At 47.4% G+C, this 23,277-nt stretch overlaps 1 protein-coding gene across 1 annotated transcript in view; it reads left to right on the forward strand.

Moving 5' to 3' along the window:
* LOC121592182 (protein ECT2-like) overlaps nucleotides 1–23,277 on the forward strand; it is a 75,356-nt gene that overhangs the window by 50,974 nt on the left and 1,105 nt on the right. The window contains 11 exon segments of the mRNA XM_041913565.1: nucleotides 728–962; nucleotides 7,850–7,985; nucleotides 11,196–11,302; nucleotides 11,394–11,643; nucleotides 14,251–15,774; nucleotides 21,131–21,262; nucleotides 21,419–21,811; nucleotides 21,881–22,187; nucleotides 22,190–22,276; nucleotides 22,384–22,544; nucleotides 22,675–23,217. Coding sequence (XP_041769499.1) covers nucleotides 728–962; nucleotides 7,850–7,985; nucleotides 11,196–11,302; nucleotides 11,394–11,643; nucleotides 14,251–15,774; nucleotides 21,131–21,262; nucleotides 21,419–21,811; nucleotides 21,881–22,187; nucleotides 22,190–22,276; nucleotides 22,384–22,544; nucleotides 22,675–23,217 — 3,875 coding nt within the window.

Here is a 23,277-nt window from a genome sequence, read left to right on the forward strand (position 1 = left end):
ACGACTATCAATCATTCATTGTTTTACGCTGTTAGAAAAAAAGAGTAAATATTCCATCACAATCCTTCCAAGGTTATTGTTTGGCGCATTTATAAAGAAAAAAAAATGCTGTCATTTCACTCTCTCTTTCGTCAATTGCTTTCGTTGGCTTTCTGTTTGCCTTCTGGAATATAATGAAAAATATGAAGACTCATAAAAAGTACGCGCGAAGGGAAAGCTGTTAACGGTGCTGGAATCATTCTTTTAGCGGGCGATAAACGAGCGGCCAGGAGCGGAAATGAAAAGCTTTAAGCTGGGCTGCTGTTGCTGCTGCCGCCACCGCTTGGTCCAACGAAACGATCGTAATTAATGAGGTCTTTGGCATTTTGGCTCGTTCGCACTTTCGTCATTTTTATGTATTCTTGCACAAGCCCAGAGACATCGAAGACATGAAGTAATGACCCGGCGCCCATCTGTGACTATTCCCCCCCCCCTCCCCCTTGGCCCGCGTCAACTAGCGCAAAACTTTCTGACGGATGTGTCGCACGCTTCGCGGCGGGACGACGACACATCTCGGTGTCTCTTATCTTGCTGGCACTGGTGCGCCCGACAGCACATTAACCGGCACATTTTCACAATCGTTAACCGAATTTACCCACCTCCACCGACACATCCGGATGCTCTTACTTCCACTTTCTTCTCACACCGCTATTCGCTTTCTCTCTCTCTCTCTCTTTCTCTCCCGCAGCTATGTCGATATCGACGTCACCATCAACGCCGGAAATGACTCGGATCTGTCTGGTGGGCCCGGTGGCACAGGATGCGGCCACGCTGGCGGCGGCCCAAAGCCTCAAACTGCCGATCGTGACTTCCGACACCGGCGCGGAGTACATCGGGGACGACGACATCAGCATCAGCACCGTGTTCGTGCTGAACGACTTCGAAGGCCCGGTTTACGATGCGATCTACAAGGCGAAGCAAAGGTAAGGATGGAGTGTTGTGCGGTATGTGCGTTTGTTGGTATCGATATGCAATCGGGTGGGCCTATTATGGGCGGTGTTGAAAGTACTTTAACGGGTTTATTAAAGCTACCACACCAGTGCGCTCGCTGCGGCCTGGTGCCCATCTTCAACTTTCCAAAAGGGTCGTATTGCTTAACCGTTATTGCTCAGTGTGCGAATACATCGTACAGAGAAGCAGGAGAGTGCAGTGGGAAGGAAGAGTGGGGCTTCACATTTATGTAGACACTGTCAGGGAGTTACAATGTGTGCTTTTTTTCTCTCCTCTCCGCGAGCTAAAGAACCTGTCGAAATGTTGCTATAGTATTCGTTGGCAGAACATGGTTTTAATTTATGCTGTCGTGAAAAACTCATTTCCATTTTTTACTGCGAATGCTTTCTATTCTTACGATGACTTAGCTTTAAACCACATTTTGAAGTGTCGTAAGGGTAAGTTGTTGCTGGTTTAAGTTGGTAGTAAAATTAAATTTAGCTAGCAATATAATTTCAGGTCTTTATTTTGTGAGTAGGTGGGATGACTTTCGCTATGTGTTTCTTTGAACTATTCGATACATTCAATTTGGATGTAGTACGTTTTTTTACAGTAAAACGGTCCAATAACAGCTTAATGAATATAATAACACAGTTTTGGGATGAATATTGCATAACTGTAGGCGTTATACGGTGGATGCTGCTGAAAATGGTTTCATTGCCTACATTTAGGCGTTTAGTGAACAATCTCCTCAGCAAGAGAGCAACTGATGTATTATTAACTGCTTGAATTTCCATTACCTTTACTAACTATTTCGCGGAAAATTACCCCTAACCTGTTTGAAATTACATTTTCTACATAATTGTAGTTCAATTTCACAGTACAGCTATAGCGAGAGATGAAACCGTTCAAATGCGGCATGAAAGTAATGCGCACAGCTCAGTTTGCTCTCACTCCCTTTGTGCAGGTGAAGCCTTATCCTATCCTAACACCGGAAGTTATCGATTATATCCATCGGCTGGAGAATAGGAAAGTGATTCTGAACAACCCGTTTGGCTCTTAGCATTTTATTTTTTTGGTTTGCTGTTCCACTTCATTGGATGAAGATTCAATTTGTCGAAAACGATAAAATCGGATTTTGTAACGATCGCCGCCCACTACTCGGCGGTGTTTGAGCTGGGGGCGATAAGCGGGAACACGAACCCGGGAACTACTACGCTCTGAAATGCGAACGATATCAGGCATGTATGAAGAATGGGTAAAATTTAATGTAGTCCGGCAATAAATATTTAGTGTGTGTACATCCGCTTCGCTTCACTGTGGAATCGTTCCCCAGCCACTGTGACTGTGGGTGTGTGTGTGTGTATGTGTATGTGTATGTGGGGAGCAGAGAGAAGCGAAGGCTCATAAGGATTCAACATAGGCGCTATTGCTGCTAACTTTCGCTCGGAAGCAACCAAAAAAAAGAAGAGTAGTAGTTTATGCTTAGTGCGGTCGGCGCTGATCGACACCGATAGGCTGCGGAACGCATGTACTCACAGTGCCTATTTACGTAAGGTTTGTTTTTCAAATTTCCCCTGTCGCCCTCCCCGAAAGTCACGTTATGACCGACCGACGAAAGTATGAATATTAGGGCTCTCGTCGCTGCATAACAAATATTGAATCATGTCCGTCCACACTCGCGCGTTGACGGTGGATGGGGAGGAAAGGGTGTAGCGGATCGTTCTAAACTAAATTATCTATTGAAAAGCTTTCCGCTCTGCCCTTTTCCTCCCACGGGTATGTGCCGGGGACGCGATCATAATCGTATCAGCGAAAATATGTCATGGTGTGGAAGAGTCGGGCATTAGATTTTATGTAGCATGAAATCGTTCATAAAATAAGCAGATGGAAAGAAGGCGCCCGGGTCCGGGCCGGGACCGCCTCCGCTTGCCATCAAGGAAGTGTGGATATTGTTGAATGATCCGGAGAAGAAAGGCTTAACAGGGCGAGAGAGAGAGAGCCGGAGGGAGAGAGAAAGAAGCAGAGAGTGCGGCAAAATGGGGGTTCAATTTATTGGACGCTATATAAATGCTGACGACGGTGGCGGGTTTTGCTACGCTGCTCTGTGCGCTGTTTATGTTTATTGATGAATTTGAGCTAAATTTTATGAGCGGATAATGCTAATTTCGAACCGCGTGGGACGTCCGTCCGTGTTTGCAGTAATGTATTGGCGCCCTGGTTTTGCAATGGCCTGTCACAAAATAAACTAAAGTTTTAGTGTTTTTCTTTTGGCGCTGTTATATTTTGCTGTCGATGACAACAACAGTGTTGTTTTTGTGTGGCGTCTACCAGGTCGCACCGTGCCTGTCTCGAATGTGTTAAAGCCTGCACGACAAAGCTCTCCATTTTGCCGACCACGTTTTAAGATTTATAGCTGCGGTTTAGTTGCTGCACAGAATGATTTAAAGCCTTTCATTTGTTTCCAAGTTCCAAGGCACGTGTTGTAAATGCGTTTTGGTCCGATGGAAAGCCATTGAGCAAGACTAAATATAAATATAAATGGGTGGACATTAAAAAGGAACGTTTTATGTCAGTTGATCTTGGTTATTATTAAAGTATGATCATCTTCAATATTCTATGCATCTTGGAGTGATAGGTACGCTTCAGAGCTTTCCGGTTGCATGCGTCGACTTCGAAGCACGAAAAATAATGAATACTTTATCGAACGACCGAAGAACTATCGATACCAAACGACAGCAAATGCCACTGTGCTCGTGTGGATGCATGTGTGTGTGTGCTATGTGGCTTCAGTATGATACTCACGTCCCCAATAAAAGCTATAAAATAACAATATCAATTTCTGCTAACCCTCCAAATGCGTTCGCGAACTTGCTTTCGTGCCCAGCTGCTGTGGGTTGTGGGGCTTGTAGTACGCGTAGCATCGGACTCAAAAGGGCACAGATTGTGTTTTCGGTAGAAAGAGATAGAGAGAAAGAGAGAGTGAGAGAGAGAGAGTGGGAGATCATCTTGATGAGGACCATACACTTTAACACCAACTCCTTGCCAGCAGTCGAGTAGTGAAGCCTTCACAGCTCTTGTCTTGGCACAGTAAAATGGTTCTGGATTCTAACAGCTTCGATCTATTTTTATGCGTGCGTCTGGTTGTGCATTGCATTTCCTGCATGTCTGTTGTGCTCATTTTGTGCAGATAATCAATTAACTTTATATAGCCATTATGCCACACTGATGTGAAGCGTTTGCGTTTGAAGCATCACATATGACTTTGGTTTGTTTTTAATCGCTTCTATCTGTGCATTGGTTCATTGAAGGGTACGGCGTACTTCACTTTAAAACTTCCCAGTGCAACTGTACTACGAATAGAACGGAAGCTCCAGTGCGGAACAGAGCTTCCCGATCGGATTAGAAGATGCCATTATCTCTGCATCTCAGCAACTTCAGGCATCTTCAAAGCGGCACTAAGCGACCAGTGCATTCTTGGAAAGATATAATTGGCACCAATGTGCTCCTATGGCAGTACATTTCCGTCTGTCGGGCCAATTATCTCAGTTTTAATTCTTTACAGTTCAGCTCTGCTTGTAGAGGAGGGAGGATACATAAGCAAAGATATTGTGAAGTTCACCACAATTGCAAGGGGAGTCGAGAAAAGGAGGGCGGCAGCACTAGAACAACCCAATGCAATGCAAAGGGAGAGGGTGTACATCTGTCGATACGCTTTACTACTTGCAAGTAACGGTGCAGAAAGCTGCAGAGGAGAGGGATGGTTTGTGAAATTCTGCCAGAGCACAACAGCGCCCCACTCCAGAAGCATCGGTTGTGTCTGCCTCAGTGCTGACGATTTTAAATGACCCCATCAAGACTTCATCACAAACCACAAACCTGTGTAAAGTCGTCGGTTCTGCAGTTAAAGTGGAACGAACGGGAACCGACAGCATTTTGCTTCGTCGTTCATTTTTCATGCTGCAGACAAACCACGGCAAAATTGATGGAAACTTAAGTGAGGTAGAAAAATAATGAAGAAAAGCATAATATAGCTGTCGGCTGCTGCGTTTCCGGCAGGGTTTAGAAAACCACAAACATTTCCTCGTTCAATGGTGGGACCGTTTTTGTGCCGGTAAACGTTGATCCCTGGAAAAAGGAAGGCTTGAAAGAGCCATCACACGCCTTCCGATAGCGATAAGGTTTAAAGATGCTTCGGTACTGCTAAAGCTCTCTAGTATAGAAGATGACTCCCTTCCCTCCGGGGTATTAAGCTGTGGTCAAACCCTGCATCCATGTGCGCTGAAATGTAAACTCTTTCACCGGACATCCATCCAAAGATCGTCCTCTCCCCAGTGACCGAGTCCAACATGCACATGCACACAACACACATCGTGCCACCTTCTTGCATGTTTGAGGTTTGCTGCTCACGTGTGTGTGTGTTGCCGTAGTACGAAGCGTACGAAGCGTTTGTCCAGAGCATATGGACGCTTTTCCGAAGGCAAGATCGCCTTTGACCGCAGTGTGCTGCAAACCGTACAGCCCACACCCGGGTGGGAATTCGAAAAGACCTCAAGACCTCACAACGGAGTCGACGCCGCCGTCCCGGAGGTGCAAACTCTTCTCGTCTGTGGCACGTTGAAAGCTACTCTCCCTTTGGCGTTTGCCTCTAACCACCATCCGGGTCTATCGCTCCTGGAAAACAATAGCCTAACCGATCCGTTTTTCCAATGAATCGATTTTTCCCGATAGCCTATTGGGCGGCTTTTTTCTATACCCCTCGGGTTCTTTAATACCGGTGGACCGTGTTCATCTCCTCCGACAAGGTCCCCTGAGCTGCTGTGGCTGCACAAAAAAGAAGCGTACAAGAAAACAATTTTCCGACCCATTTTCTTGCAATTCTTCCGGTTCCGCTCGATGAAGTAGTCCTCCTCTTTCCCGCTGGACCTCTGGCTTCTTGTTCTTCTTCCCTTTCTTCTTCGGACTATCCTGACTTGTCCGAGATCAGCCAAGAGCGTGCGTTTTCAACTACCCGCCGCTCCCTATTGTAGCATTATTTCTAAGGCACATCGAACGAAGCTGCTGCAAAATGTGCTGAGTGAAATAATGACAATGAAGCGATAGTTTCGAACCCTCTCCCCCCCCCCCCCATCTTTTCCTCCCTCACTCTTCGCTAAAGAGACTGATGATGCTCTGGTGAATCATCATAGTTTTTTAATTATCCTGCAGCCTCTTCTGCCTCAAGTCCCACCCACGACCACAGCAACAGTACAGCAGCGCGCAGTGTGTTGTGTGGGAGTATCATCGTTGGGGGGGGGGGGAGTTCTCTATCTGTGTGTTTTCTTTTTTCGTTTTTCTTTTTTTTTGCTTGATTTTCAATGTTCCTCTCGAGTTCGGTGGTGTGCCTGCCCGTTGTTTGGTTTCCTTCCCCCGTTGTCTGTGGCTCCCTTGCCGGTATTTTAACCGCAAGAAAGTTGTCGGTTTTTACCGCAGCTCATTAGTGCCTTTGCACGTCGTCTGCTTCGTCGTCTTCGGCCGCGGTGGATTTGTGAAAAAAAAAACGGAACGGCAGTGGTGGTATTGTGAAGAACACAAACTATTCTTTTTTTTTGGTTTTGCAAAAGAAGGTGATAGCCACAAAGCATCAGCAGCAGCAGTAGTATTAGTAGTCTGAAGGAGTTATCCACCTAGGGTGTGCGTCATTCATGAAGAGATGCGACTGTGTTTTCTTTTTTTCCAACATAATCCTGCTTGGACTTTTCAATTTCTTGGAAGAAAGCTTGTTTTTATTGGTGTTATGGTTGGTGAATGTTTTGTTGAATTAAAAGAAGATTCTTTTTTACATAAATTTTCTATTATTTTTACACCCCGACAGGAGCTAGTTCTGGTTAGTTTGGCTGCGTTAGTTGGTGCTGGTAGTTTGCCTGCGCTGATTAATTATCCTTCCTGCAAAATTCCTGGTGTTGGCCGGGGTTTGCTTCCTTGTGCAAGTGCTTTTCAATGTGGTGCCTAACAAGCAAAACATGGCTGTTTACAAATGATACCTTTCCACCTGTTTTTTCCCCCCTTTCTATCTTCAATTTTGCAAACAAAAAAGGTAACAAGCTCTCCCCAAGACAATGATGCCTTGTTATTTTTGTGTTGGCACACTGTGAGCCGTATGTCTCTGCTTTTCCTAGTTCAAGAGTTTGCTTTCGATCGGTTTGGCTCGAGGCGACGGCGACGGGTCTTTCGCAAATCGTTTCCCACAATCTCTCTCTCTCTCTCGTTGGACCTCGTTGTTTGAAGAGCGGGAAGAAACGGCTAAACCGGTGCAGCAAAGGGGTAAAAAAGGATTTCACCAAGTGCTTTAGGGGAAGCACACTTTGAGCTTAGTGAAAACTGGGAAGAACAAAAGAAGAAGCAAGGGAACGCCGAAAAACCAAAGGGAAAGAAAAATAGAGCCAAAGCAAAGACAAACGAGATCTTACTCCCCTCTAAAAACAAAAAAAAAAACACCCCGAGAAAGGAACGAAAAAGTTATACTAATATTTGATTTTAATGAAGATGCTTGTGTTGAAAAGTTTGGGCACCAATTTGGCTTTTCTTTGTGGGTTTTAGGAATTGGAATGGAAATGGATTGACCGCAGGAAGGGGTGGGAGTGGAATTAAGGGGGGGGGGACTTTGGAATGTTTCTCTTCGTCCCGAAACGGTCCGCTTCGCAGGGTAAAAGTTCGATATGATAGTGTGCTCGATGTGTGTGTGTGGGGCAGCTTAGAGAAATAGTTGTGCAAATTGTATGTGGTTTTTACCTGTCCCTAGAATGTGTGTTTGTGTGTTCCATATCCCTTTTGTTTTGAATTTTCCGACATATGTGCTAATTTTTATCTCCTTTTTCTCTCTTTCTCTTTTTTTTTGCAGAATCCTCGGACCACCGGCCTTACAGCAGGCTGTAAGATTCAGTGAAGGTTTGGTGTGGAACAATCGCCCGATCTACAACTACTGCATGCGCGGCGTCATCACGTGCTTCACCGGCATACGCAAGAAGGACGAACTGGTAAGCACGGTCGGTCGGTCGGTCGGTCGGTCGGTCGGGTCGGTCTCCCCTCACAGTGTAATTTGCGTAATGAAGACGATGAGGACGATGACGACGACGACGAGGAGCATTTTTGTGCGAAAGCTGGCTCAGAGGAAGAGTCTATGCTTGTAAATGGGGCGGGTTTGGTGCTTGATTGTGAGTGTGTGTGTGTGTGTGCGCTTGTTTGTTTTGGAACGGACAAAGAGACCTACCCCGCCATCATCCCCAGTAACAAAACTCGGAGGAAGCGGGAAAATCAATGATGGAAGGTTCCATCCGTTTGTGCCCCAAAAGCTTGATTAGCTCGTTTGTGTGTCTGTGTGTTCGTTGGCCAGGGTTTTTTTTGTTTGGAGAAGATAGCATTGGCAAAGGTTAATGGTTGTTGCTACACTGGTCGGCTTTCCCTTTCCGGAGTGCCGGTCTTGCAAGATTTGAACGAAACCCAGCAATTACCCTTTCATTATTGAATTTAGTTCGTCGGCCGTTCCCGGTGCAGGGGAGAGGATCACGACCCGGGACACGACCGGCCTTTTTTGCGTGCGGATCTCGGCTCTCGGAACCTTTTCACCGGTCGTGGAGCTGTGGCTTGGGGGAAATAAGGGGAAACAGGCTGGAGATGCTTACATAATCGATGGTGGTCAGAATGGTTGAACATGTCCCTAAATCCTCTATCCCTGCAGCCAAATGGACAGTCTCTTGCCCATCAGGTACAACGAACTATTCGTCCTCGTCTTGTCCTCGTCTTTGTGCCTTCCTGCCTTCGGTTCGCAAAAAGGGGGAAACAATTTTGCATAATTTCCTTTATTGAGCTTCAGCGGAAAATCGACCTGGCTGGCAGGCAGACAGGCAGGGAGTAGTGCGTACATCATCCTGCTTTCGCTGCTCTGCTTCTCCCCCTTGTTAGTGGACAGTATAAGGTTAGGTAACACGCTGTTGTAACCCCCGTTTTAACCCAGGGCGACAATCGTCGGTTTGTGTGTCGTCAGACATTTTGAGGGGCAGTGGAGGTGGGGGAGGGGGGGGGGGAAGCAAGCGTAGCAAATTGATTCCTGCTGCGATTATTAATCAGCTCGGACGCTCGGAGTTTCAGTTTGAGCAAAACGTGACAGCAGTCTCCTGGGCTGCTCCGACTCGGACACGACCAATCGATTCCAAGGATTGAGCTACTGCTGTCCAGTTGTTTGTGTGTCCGCTCTTCCTTTGTTGCTGCTGCTGCTGTGGAAGGATATTCCACCCAGGATTCTAGGCACCGATGAAGACGTCATTAGTGAAATTGATTATGAAGGCCGCGTGTCCCGTTGTTCCGTTCGCCTTAACGCTACGATCTGCGAATTGTCGTTCGCTGACAGCCGTCCCCGGCCGCGCTTCCTTACGGGATGAGGATGAGGACGTTGTCATTACAGTTTTCCGGTTCCGCAGGACAGTACGTACGCATCCGCTTCCCTGGAGGCCCCCTTTTCTCTGCATCATCGAATTCTAACCAGCGCTCTTCGCTCGCAAGGTGTTGCGAGGATTGTTGGTTTTGGTTTGGAGCAAAGAGAGAAGACTCCGTAAATAACACCGCCGCGTCCTATTCTTGGCGAACGGTGCTGTACCTTATCTCACCAAGTTGCCTTACTTACTTTTGTACTTCGAATTTCGTCCTCCACCTCCTTCTGGTGGGTGGACAATCTGATTCCGTTCTCCGGTCACGTGCCCCTGCTGGTTATGGCCTTATTATTATCCTTGCTTATGGAGTTCGGAATGGGAAACAACGATTGGGGAGGAGAACACAAGATAATAAGAGGTCCCAGCTCGGGTTGGGCAGTGGCAAATTGCAACAACGTTTGGTTCAGAATAGGTGGGAAGATGTTGTGTGCTTGATTGGATGTTTTTGAAATCTGTCTAAACCATCATGCGCCTTCCATTTCTCCTGTGTGCTGATGTTCAATTGATGAACGGTTTGCTGCAAAAGAACGCTCTTGGTATGGTGTGTATTTACTGTGTGGTTGTCCTCTTAGGGATGGAAGCACAAATCCATCCAGAGCTGAATGAGGACCTATCATTGGATCCTTGTGCTGGATAATATTTGATGAATAATATATGCCATGCGCGAGGAGGCAATTGAGCATCTGTGAACCATAAACAAATTCCAATTCTAAGCTCGGTAAGCTGTATTGCTGTAAGGGGTTGTACTGCAGTCATATATTGGTGGTAGTCATGTAGACATCTTTAATATCTGTAATTCCCCCTCGGAACGCGTGTACAATTAATTGCTACTAATTGTTGCTGTTCTATGCCCGGTCGGTGGTGCCTTCAATACATTCAACAGCCGTCGAGCGGCAGTAAGTTGGAACGGCATCGGTACAAGAAATCACTTACAACTCACGCTGCGAAGGAACCCTTGCCCTTGATTCCATTACAGCAGTTCTCGATGTGTACATACTCGCACAAGCTGAGAGAATGAGATGCTGTGCTGTGTTGTGTGGCGTATATTAAATGAAGTAATATGTTTCTATCCCCTCACTGCGGATCGTTGCTCCTTCTATGTGGTAACCTAAAAATGGCCATCTTCTGTGGTTACACCATGCCATCCCGGTGCTCCGTGTACCTGTGCAGAATACAAATGCCCGCAAACTCCTTCCGGCGACGACGACGACGACGACGACGACGGTGGCACACGAATGTAATGAGAATATGTAAAAGAATCAAGGCACGAAAACACCACGCCACCACGTACACAATAAATGTGATTTTGGGTTAGGTTTTTTGGGGTTTGATAAGGTTTCGACATTTTGTGGTACGGTTCGCCTGTGCGCACACGAATACACAGTGGCGGTGGAGCTGGGAACATTTGGTTGAGGTTGTTTGCATGGAAGGGGTTCAATTTTCGTGACACATTAGTTTTATTCCAAATGCTCCGGTGTTGTGAATGTGTGACAGCAGCAAGGAGTGGTGTACGCCTGTGGTTGGTGATTTTGTATGGCGAAATTATGCTTATTTTAGCAGCTTGTTGTTGTAGGCCACATTGCTACATTCGCTTTGTACATGGCACGTGTACTGATTACTGTGGAGCATTCACACAGGAAAGGGGGTCCAGGGATCGATCGAGTGAGAGGGAGACAGGCCTTTTCTTTGCTTATGCTTTGCGCATAGATCGTAATTTGCTAATCCTAATTGCTCCATCTTTTTTCTTCTTCTACTTCACAGACACATCTGGTGCATTTGATTCATTCGATGGGCGGCTCGATACGGAAAGGCATGGACACGAAGGTCACCCATTTGATCTGCAACTCTAGCGGAGGCGAAAAGTATCGGTAAGTTTCGGCGTTGCTAACAGTAGCATCAAACACCAAACTCAAAACTAAATCCACCTTCTTTTGCAACCTCTTTTTTTATTGGTTTTAGGTACGCCATGACGTTCCGGTTAGCAATCATACGCCCGAACTGGGTGCTGGAGGCGTGGAAAAACCGGCACGATCCTAACTTTTCCGCCACGATCGAAACGTTCACCAAGCAGCACCGGCTGAAAGCGTTCGAGGGGCAGAAGGTGTGCTTCTTCGGCTTCCCGGAGGAGGAACAGCAGCACATGATCGATGTGCTGCGCACGAACGGTGGCATCCCGACCGATCTGGAAGATCCGGAATGTTCGCATGTGGTAAGTGTGCAACTACCCTACCTATACCCCCCTGGCCGTTGTGTGTGTGTAAACTGTAGCATGTCGCTTGGAGGAGAGCCACCAAAACTCACGACTAATTGTGTTGCACCTCTATCTCTATCGACGTTTTGGGAGGGGTTTTTTTAGCTGTGTCAAAGGTAGCTGTTTTTAGCTGATGCAAGCAGTGGTTAGAATTGTCTCTTCTTTGCTTTCACTGTCTCTTTTGTTTCGAATTAATCCAAAACATTTTGGGATGCATATCTGTCGCTACTGTGTACTGGTGGGCCGGTCGTATGTTTTGTAATTATTGTCTTTATGTGCAGTATGTGCTCTGGTGGTATCCTTTTCGAGTGTGTATTTGTTGATGTAAATTGTATTTTTAAAATTAACCAACTTTAACGGGCACATAATGCTAGCGCGAATCAGGCTTAAATACACACACGCCACATCAGCTGCATGTTTGGGAAAGCCCCCGATTGATCAATTACTGAGCTTGAGTGAGCGTTGTTTTGCGGAGTAGAGAGGCGATCGGGGGAAAATTCATAATACATCACAAAAACAGGAAAAGTATTGCGGGGGGAAAAAGGAAATCAATCAATTTTGAATCAATCTTCAAAACGAAATGAAATGGCAGCCATCAAAGTAATACCATAACTATTAACTTCCGATTTCCAATTTATTCACACGAAACGCAGACCTAAATTTCCATAGACAACGAATAGCGCAAAATGTGACGATGTCCTTGGGCTGCATTCCACACCATTCGCAACTCCTCCAACTCCCCAATCCATCCGTCCAATCGGCGGCCACACCTTTCCATCAGCAAGCAGCACAACTAACAACTAATTCCCGCATGACGCTTTCTCACCTCAAGACCACGTGGAAAAATCAACCGCTCAATGGGTTGAGAGTGGGCATCATATTCATGGGGAGCGTTATGTTGTGGTTTTCCGTAGAATCGCGTAAATCACCCCCTAGCCTGACAGTGCTTTCGAGGGGGAATCTGGTCCCGGGTGTGGAATTAGCCACCAGCAGCAGCAGTACACTCAATAAGTGCCGCTGGCGACTATCGCTAATGCCCTTTTAATCGAGTGTGTAATAGGAGCTTACGACATTATCGTTACCCGCCGTCAGTGCACGGACAATCTGTCCCGTCTCTGTCACTTCTTTTCCGTTGGTTTCGCACCCACCGCTCCCTGCTCCCTGTTAGTATGCTGATTAACCGACAATCGGTCTGGGGAGTCGAGGATTCCGATCTGGGTGTGTGTGTGTGTGTCTCTATCGCACGTAGCGTGGATTTCAATTAAATTGTTTCAATTATTTAGAGCGCCTATGCCTACGAACCCACATCCACCTATCACCGACCTACTCCTAGTCTGTCACCCTCAAGGTAGCCCCCTGTAGTGTACTCTAGTACCCGATTCAATTTATATGCTGTGTAACTTTTCAAATCGCGTCCCGATTGATTTCCATTCTCGCGCGCGCTCACTCATTTCGCTAGCTACACAGTAAGCGCGCATACACACACACATAGTCACACAGTAATGGATTGGGAAATTTATGACCGGGCAACCCTCCTCTTCGCTGCCGCCACAACTCTACACCAAGCGTGCGTGTGTGAAAATGTCGTCCTCGTTCAAAGCTCTCTCTCTCTCTGCAGCTGCTCTGGGCGTTTTGATATATGATGCCGGGGTTTACAATTTATTCAAAGTGTAATTAATGGACGGTCCTGGTTGGGTTCCGCTTCTCACATCCCTCACTGTTCCCCACTCCGCAGTTCATTAGGCTTATCCTTCTCCCACGCCCCCCTTCCACCAGGAAGCACACTGTTGAACGTTCTGTGAGGATCCTTCTTATCCTGGTTCCCTCTCTGATCTTCCTCCTCACAATATCCTTTTGATAAAAGCGCGACCATGTAGCGCTGCCCGCGGGATGTGTGCATACATGCACACCACATCCCCTCGCGTCCGTTTTCCAATGGTCTAAAGCTGGTGAAGTTGGGACCACCGAATCTGAAAAGCTTTAATTGATTAATTGCTACCATCGCATACTCTTCGTCCTTGCGTGTGTGTGTGTGTGCCTTCAATGAGGGAACTTCGGGTGGCGCGTACTGTGTGTGTGTGTGCGCGCGCGCGGTTGATGCGTGGAAAGCCCGTGGTCGCTTCCGAAAAGCGTGCGAGCTTGTGGTCGCTCGGGTGTTCGGGAGGGACGCGTCCGGTGATTTGTGGTGTGTCCATCAGCGGAAATGGTTAAATAATTGATCATAAATCAGATATCACTGATATCCGGATATTGGAGCTGTAGGAGGAGGGGAGGAAAATTGGGACGCGCGGGTGTGCGTGTGTGTGCGTCCGATATTATAGATTGTAGTTTGGAGATATGGGTGTACAATGTACAACTGTTTTTGAATATTTTGGCAGGGCTTTGATAGTAGATCAAAGGAAATAGAACCCTCTCAACTTCCCTCCTACCACCTCACCATCTCTCACTCTCTCACTCTTTCTCTGGGACACTGGGACACGGCCGGTCTGTTCCAAATTGTCCCACAATAACTGTTTCCAAAAGCTGCATGAACACACCATCGACCATATTAACTCACTTTTGCAGGTAATGCCAAACACGGGCGCACACTTGATCGATGCAACCATGCCGCTGGAGAGTGTTTCGCCGAAGAAACTGGCCACCGTTTCACCACCACCAGCAGCAGCAGCAGCAGCGGATGTACCTGGGAGCGAAGAGCCAGAAGCGAGAGAGTTGAAGCAGCAGCAACCACCGGAGAGCAATGCCGGAAAGGAAGCCACCGCGGCACTACCGTCCCTGCCGGAAGAGAACGAATCGACGGAAGGAATGGCAGTAGAGCCGGCAGGAAGCCGCAACGATCGGAACGGCGATCACATGCTGAGCATTGCGGAAAATGACAACAATCGGAATCAGTTTGCGGAAAGCAGCACCGCCCGCCCGGCGGTGCCGTACATTGATGAGGCAGCAGTACCGGAACCAATGCCGGCAGCAGTAACAACGAACACTGCTGCACCAAAGCAGGACGGCATCGTGCTTACATCCGGCGAAGCGAACGAATTTCTCAACCCGAACAATCTTTCGCCCATTTTAAAAACCGAACGGGGCGGCGGATGCAGCATGGTGGACGAGTCGTTCCGCCGGATCGTGGAGGAGAAGGACGAGGACGACGAGGACGACGATACGATGGACGATTACGTGATCGCTAGCCGGGAGGCGTACAAGCGCAAACGGCAGGAGGATAGCTTCGACGACCCGTCGCTCCTGTCGGTGGACATTTCAATCGCATCGACCATCGGTGGCGCCACCAATGGTGGTGGTGGTGGTGGTGGTGGTGGTGCCCTACTACTGCACGGCGGTTCGGCCAAAAAGCCGAAGCTGACGCGGACGGGCTCGATTACGCGCGGCATACGGCGTAGCATGAGCTTTGCCGCGATCAAGACGCCGATCAAGACGATGCTGCGGTCGCGCCGCAGCTCGGTCGACCCGAACGCGTCGAACGCGTCGATCAACAACACGATCGAGGCGACGTTCAACGAGTCGATCAAGAAGCCGGTGAAGGAGAAGCTGCGCAGCATCCGGGACAAGATCACGAAGAGCGGCAAGAAGGACTGCACGCCCAAGACGATCAAGGGCCGGGGTTTGATCACGACGGCCAATCTGGACAGCCTGAAGCAGGTGTGCAACTTCAAGTCGGTGGATGGCGGGAAGGCGACGGTGGTAGTGTCGGCCGGACCGCACACGCCCGAGCAGCAGTGCAAGGATCGGAGCGAGGTGGACTTCAAGACACCGGTCGCGCCGGTTGCCGCCGCCGGCTTTGGCGGGCTGAACGGTTCCGCTACGAAGATGCTGACGCGCAGTCGGGGCAAGATTGGGAGCGGTTTGGCGAAAGGTGCAGCAACACTGCAGCAACGCCACTCGATCGCGTCGATTGGTGGGGCAGGAGCGGATGAGGAGGATACGCTGATGGAGCTGGACGAGGAGGAGGCGGTGGCGGCGGCGGCGGCTAAGGCTACGAATGCCGCTTCTTCGATGGCGGTCGACGAGGAGGAGCAGGGAAAGAATGTCGATGCCGGCGCCGGCGTTGGTTCGGAAGATGCAGACATGATGCCGGTATTTATATAGCAGCACCTTCTTCGTAATGTCCTGATTGATCTCTCTCCCAAGTCCTTGCAACCTCTCACCCTGTATTGTTTCGATCGATTCGATCAGAGTATGCGAACGGGCCTTCTGATGAGATCCCCAAAAACCCTCGTAGTATCAAGCATCCCTCCCGTATATCTTTAGTGTAATCTAGCACACATCAATGGTGGTAATTCCTTTATTAATTATTGTATCTTAGAGATCGACTCCAAGCGATTTGTTGAACAGAATTCTGATTTGTTGTGGACGATAGACGATTTTATGTAGGTGTGTGTATGGGAATGTCGGAAACCAACTTCACCTGAGGGTGCGCTCAACATGAAGAGAGTGAAGATATTTCCCTTTTGCTGTTTTCATTATGAAAAGGGGACGGGTAGGAATCGAATTAATTGAAAGTAGAAAACTACAGTAAGCCCACTAATTGCTTTGTCGATCGTGTGTGTGTGTGTGCATGGCGGCAAAGCGAACAGATTCAATTACGAGTTACGAGATGGTTTTAAGTGCAATTTCAACAACCGCTGGTATACACATCCAATTTCGCCAAGCTCGCTTTAGTTGGTGGTCGATTGTGTGTGTGTGTGTCACCTCCCTCACCTCGCCCCAAACCGACTCAGCCATCCCAACAATGGACTCTGGACGATTGCTCACCCCTCTCCTGTGCATAAGTCGTCCAAGGATCACTTCTTCGGGTTCGGGCTTTCTGGCCCGCCAGACCATACAAGAGTCGGGAGGAGCAATTGTGCTGCCCGGCGGCAATCACTTAATCTGGATTATCCGGATGTTACTCCGAATCAACGAAGTGTGGGGTTGGGGGGGGGGGGGGGGGGGGGGGTTCCAGTAAGCTCGTCGGTCTAGTTGTGCGAGAGGAGTGGGGTAGCGGGGTAGAACAAGGCGATGGTGCTCTGTGTTCTCAGCCGTGTTTCGGTATTCCTTTTTTTTTTTGGCATTTATTTCGCAATGCTTAAATGTCTGTTAACCTGCGGGATATGTTGTTGCTGGTACAAGAATTGTGCTCAATTGGTAGTTTTTGTTCTCTCTCTCTCGCTTTCTTTCTCTTTTCCCTGTTTTGTACAAGCGTGTTCGCGCCCAGCCATGCGTTGTTGTAATTCCTTGTTCGGGTGGAGAATTAAACAGTTGTTTTGTGTAATGCTTTCCTGATTTTCGTGATTGTGTATTGCACGATGCGTATTGTATATAGCTTTGTTCGGATGTTTAATCGTTTCTTTTTTTTTGGTTTGCGATTGCGTTTTTATTGTGTGTCTGCATTGTCCTTAAGAGATTATGAGCATTAAATTATAGGATTTTTTGTTCTTTTGATGTTTCAAACATTTTGAACTGGAAGAAATGAGTAATATAGGGGATTTTACTTGATTTTGCAAGCGTAGCAACGTTTAACGCAACCGCAGCAATTGACAGGACAACGGCATCAGTTGTTTTCGGAACGTCATCATGCTTATGGCAACCTTCGCACTTGGCATCGCAAACGCGGTACACAAAGGCTGTTGCGGCATGAAACAATCATTTAACCAGCGCTTGTAAACGTGTTCAAAGTAATGCATACATACGCCCGAAAATCAAAAGTACAGAATTAGGTAAACTGTTTGTCCCTAATAATTGTAAATTTACGTGAAAAAGTATTTTGGGAATTTTCTTTAAAATCTCTAAAAAAACTTGCAAACAACCCTGATGTAGGCTGCCAAATTGCCCTGAATCTGTTTATACACTTGTAGTTGGATACTTCCTTAAATACGTAACACTGGAATTGGGACAACGTGTCCCGCGCTTGCGAAATCAAGTGCAAAAGTTGTCTTAAGCGTGATTACGCTCCGAAAACAACTGATGCGCTTGTGCTGTTAAATGCTTTAGTTGCGTTAAAAGTTGCTAGACTTGTCCAATCAACAGAAAACCCTTGAAATATTTAGGAAAAGGAGTATTAATCAAAAATACACAGCCGTAATAAGGAGTTATTAAGTAAATAATACAGACAATTATAAAGTAGGAGAAAACAATCATAACATCTGCTTCAAACACATAAGTTATGAATCACAAATCAATAGGTTTGGAGAGGAAAATATAGTAACACAGTAAAAAGCAGTAGAATAAATTAATTTTATTCTCAGTGTCGCACGATCGCATGCACAATGTAGGGTGTAGATTTGGTGGCGGCCGGTGGTGATGGATAGAAAGGGAAGATGGAAGAGGAGATAGGGTGGTGTGGCTGTTGTTTTCGTTTCATTCCGATTCGTTATCATTCCCTCTTCCCCTCCCCCCCTCTTTGCTTTCCATTTAATTTGAAAAGCGAAATATTCACCCAACCAACCAAACCCAGCCCCTCGACACAGACAATATACAACAATTGCTCACTCACTCGTTGATCGCGTTGATATTCATTATTGCAATTTCTATACATTTCCCGTCGTTTGTTTTTGGTGTCCGTATTTGAGGGAGTTTTTTCTCTCTCTCTCCCAAAAAGATTTGATGTGTTGTTGTTCTTCACACACACACACACACCCACACACGCACACAGTGTTTTGCATTAGGTTGGCGTTTTTTTATCCCCCCCCCCCATCGCTTTCGATTTTTCAATATATAACTATATAAACATCATTGTCACTAACCGGGCGTCTCCATCAATGTCGTTGCTTTTTGACGTGTCGTGTCGTGTTTCCAATTAGAATAAAAAAAAGCACGCGCAAAATCCTACTGGATGCGATTTCCGTTTTGTACCCAGTCACGCACACAAAAAAGAGGGGATACACGGAATAAATGGGAAAAAGTTGGATATATGTATTTTTTTTATTTGTGCAATTTAAAGCGCGACAATGAATGCGCACAAAAATCCATTCAAGAAGGGCTTGTTGAGGCCGGTGAGCTGCTTAATAAAACAATGAAAAATCGCTGCACGGATGACACCCCACGGGAGGAGGCTTTTTACACACACACACACACACACACACACACACATACACACAGAAGTGACACACAAAATGTGATTTGTGCGTTTCGGAAAAGCGCACTTTTCACGCGCACTCAAACTCTCGAACTGCTGCTGCTGCTGCTGCTGCTGCTGGATCTGGTTGGGCAATGTTGAGGATAAAATGGGTACCCAGCAACAACGAAAAAACCCCTTTTTTCACACTTTCTCTCCTACCACGACCAGGAAGTTTGTATTGCGAACGGAACGGGCGTAAAATAGTAATAAAAAAGCAGCGAATTTTACCACTTCTATATCAAGCGTGGGATTAAATTTCGCCCATTTCCACTTGCATTAACGGTGGCTGTAATTGCATTGTGCCTTTTGTGTCTCGCTTTATGTTCCGTTTCGTTTGTTAAAGCTGCTCGTGTGCCTTTTTTTTTTCTACCTTGCATTAAACCCTCTTTGAAAATAAGCTCAATAATAACCCCTTTATTTGTGCAATGCATTGCTTATTGTTGCTTTTCGTGCACACATGTCTCGGTGCTTTGAATGCTCAAATTTCTGTGCCACAAGGAAACAAGGCACGCGTGACAAACAGAATGTGTTATAACAAAAGTCAACCACCAGCGATGGGGGATAATTAGTTTTCCCACCTTCTACTACTTGCTTTCATTTTACAAATTGATATTTATTCGCAAGTGAAGTGAATACTATAAATTGAAACTCTCTAGGAATAAGGATAGAGTACAAAAAACCGAGGGGAAAAGAGTGAGAAGCGACGCCCATTGATTGGATGATCGTTATCATCGGTCGGGTTCAACCTGTTGAAGTGTGCATAGCTTTTTGATGTATGATTGGGGGAATTTTATTTTATTTTTTTCGCTGTTTGGTTGAGTCTTTTTTTTCTCTCTCTCTCTCTCTCTCTCTCTCTCTCTCTCTCTCGATCGAAAATGGAAATGCAATTGAAATACAAAAAAAAAGGTGAGAAAAAAGTGCAACAGCAACCATTTCGACACCTTGTTGGTTTATTTTAACACCTCGCCACGCCATCAACATCATTTCCTTCCCTCCCCCTACTTCCCTTCCCCACACCCTACCCTCAAACCCTTGCCCCCGCGTACCGTTCCAGTTATGGCCCGTTTGAAGGGTTTTGATTTTTAATTTATGCTCATTGCATTTTTATGTGCCTTTAAATGGTTCTCACCACCACCACCACCACCCTCCCAGTGCGCCTGCCGAAGTCAGGTGCTTTTTGTACAATTTTTACCTTTTATTTTGTTTTATTTTTTTTGGTTTCGACGGTTCACTTCCGAATCAAGTAAAATCAAATTTCTTTTAACGACTGATTCATCCGGAATCACTTACCATCTCCCTCCGCACTCTGTGGGTTGTGATGGGAGAAGTGCAGAATAAAAGAGAGAAAGAGAGAAAGAGAGAGAGAGAGAGAGAGAGAGAGAGAGAGAGAGGGGAAGAGAGAGGGAGAAAACATACCGTTAAATTGGCAGTTGCTTCACCGGGGCACACCTGGCCTCCACCGGGTCTGCGAGTTGGGGGTTTGCATATTTTGGAACATATGTGTCGACCGACCGATCGACCGACCGACCGACCGGAACACACTGTTCATCATATCCTTTCCCTCTCCCCGGGGGTGGGGCGCACGGTCATTGCCCGGTCATCCATCATTTATGCATCCATTTGGATAATGTTTAATTCCCAATCGATGAATGACACTTAAAAGCTATATGCCCGGTGCGGTGGCAGGGAAGGGGAAGGAGTTGCACCGTGACGTTTGTACAGCTTTGCGTCGTTTTTTTCTCTCTCTTCTTCTGTGTGCGATAAAGCTGATGAAATTTCCATCAAGTGCATGAATACGAGAGTAATTCGAGTGGCGGCGGCACTGTGTTGTGCTTCATCCATTTCAGTGCAGCGCGGAGGGGTGGGGTGGAAAAGGATGCTTTTCCAGAGCCAACCTCGGGCATTATTTAATATATCGCATTTGGGTGTCATTGGGCCATCGCGCATTCCTTTACGCATACCATATCGTCATATCGTCATATTATCACCACAACAAATCTTAATCCTATTACATTTTGCTTTAAGTGTGCCGTTTTCCCCTGTCCGATACGAATCGTGATAGTTTGCAGGATAATAATTAACTAACATTTTGGTGCTAATAATTTATAGTTTTTCCTTTGAATAATCCTTTCATGCTTGAATTACACTAACCTTTAACACAACCGTGTACTACATAGTAATTTAGTTTTCCTTCTCTTTTTTCCTTTAGAAGGTTCACTTACACTTTAATTTAAAGCTTACGATACAAAAATACAATAATTTCTCACCATATGTGTGTCCTTTTGTTTCTCTTTCTCTCTTCCCTTGAACCCCCGGCACCCCCTTCCATGCCAGGTGGTGGATGAGCACGTCGTTCAGGCGAAACCGGAAACGAAGAATAAAAACACCCACATCGTCAAGGCCGACTGGTTCTGGTACACGATCCAGGCAGGCTATGCGAACGAGTTCGACTATCTGTTTGCGGACGTAAGTGTTGTTACCATCGTTACAGATGTGTTTGATTTTTTTTTGTGTCCCTTCTTCTGTGTCAGTGCACATTAAAACGCCCTTACTTTATTTAATGTTTATTTTTGTACTATCTTTAACACTCCCCCCGCTCCCCGGGGCGCGCGTGCAATACAGTATTTGGAGAGCATAGCGCACACACCGGTCGTGGATCGGCGCGATTCGCTGCCGGTCAGCTTCAATAAGCGCAAACGGAAGCGCCTCTCGCAGCGAACGCCGGCGGACGGTGGTAGCGGCGGGACGCCGCTCGGTGTCGGCAAACGGCGCTCGTCCGTGTCCGATGCCGGGTTGCTGTCCGTGTCCGGCAGCTTCCTGGACTGCACGGTCAGCCCGGACAAGCATGAGAGCAGCAAGAAGAACGCCATTCCCGATTCGGCCAAAGCGTCCGCCGACCAGCAGCAGCAGCAGCAGCAGCAATCGGGCAAAACGCAGTCGATGCGGCACAACCACTTTATGGACTTTTTCCACACGGAATCGAACTACGTCGGCATACTGGACACGATCGTGAAGGTGAGTGGAGAGAGAAAAGAGGAAAGCCATATTTTTATTCATCGTTTTGTTGTCGATTTTTGTTACCAGCTTTTTAAGGAACCGCTCGAAGAGATGGTGGAGAATGAAAATCCGCTGCTGAACAAATCGGAACTGCGGTCCATCTTTGGCAACTTTCTACCGATCCACGACGTGCACAAGCGGATGCTGGACCGGCTGAAGGCGATACACGCCTGCTGGAGCGAGGAGGTGCTGATCGGGCAGATCGTGCTGGACCATCGGGACGATCTGCTGAAGGCGTACCCGCCGTACGTGAACTTTTTCGAGCAGATGAAGGAAACGCTCGTCCAGTGCGATGCGAGCAATCCGCGGTTTCATGCATTCCTCAAGATAAACAGGCGAAGCCGGAGTGCGGCCGGCAGTCGCTGCAGGATCTGATGATACGGCCGGTGCAGCGATTGCCCAGCATCAGCCTGCTGCTTAATGGTAAGCGTGGTGTGGCCGTCGTACTCTGGTGCAAGTAGTAAAGCGTGTGGCGTATATCATTGTCCCTTCTTCTCTCTCTCCTTCTATCCACCCCACCCTATTTGTAGACATACTGAAGCACACCGGCAAAGCGAACCCGGACCACAAAAAGCTGGACGACGCGCTGAAAGCCATCCGGGAGGTGATGACGTACATTAACGAGGATAAGCGCAAAACGGAGGGACAGATGGCAATGTTTGACATTTTCAACGATATCGACAACTGTCCGGTATGTGTGTGTGTGTGTTGTGCCTGTGTGCTAATTTTCCGGCTCGAGTGGTTCTGTCTTTCCATTTTTTTTTGTTGTGGGTTAATTTTCAACCAATTATGTTTTTCTCCCCCTTTCTTCGTTCATCCAGCCCCATCTCGTCTCGTCGCATCGTAGCTTCGTGTCGCGGTGCGAGGTGACGGAGCTGTCGGACAGTCTGAGCGGGCGCGGCGATCCGCTGGTACTGTTTCTGTTCAGCGATACGCTCGAGGTGTGCAAAAAGCGCTCCCGGGTGTTCAATAATGTGAAGTCGCCGAACACGAACAGCCTCAATCTGACGCGCTCGTCCTGCGCGACGACGAAACCGTACAAGCACGTGAAGCTGATGCCGCTCAGCACGGTCCAGCTGGTGGTGAACATCGTGGACAGTCCGCGCGCCTTCATGCTGAACTGCCGCGAGCTGGCCCAGAACGCGAAGGACCGCCAGTACTCGTTCAACATTGCGGACGAGGAGCAGGACAAGCTGCTCTACCTGAAGAGCCTGTCGAAGCAGATGGCGGAGAACGCGTGCCGGACGGATGCGGGCCACTTTCTGATCAACAGCACCGCGGACGAAGTGGACATCGACGTGAGCGACATTAATGTGGGCACGCTGTCGAAAGCGTTCAAAATTGCTTCCAAGACGCGGATGAAGGTGCGTCGTTGTTCTGTTGGCTCGTTCGTTCGATAAAGCGCGAAGGGGGGTTTCTGATAT

Source organism: Anopheles merus, chromosome 2L (genome assembly GCF_017562075.2).
Source record: "Anopheles merus strain MAF chromosome 2L, AmerM5.1, whole genome shotgun sequence".
Taxonomy (NCBI): Eukaryota; Metazoa; Arthropoda; class Insecta; order Diptera; family Culicidae; genus Anopheles; species Anopheles merus.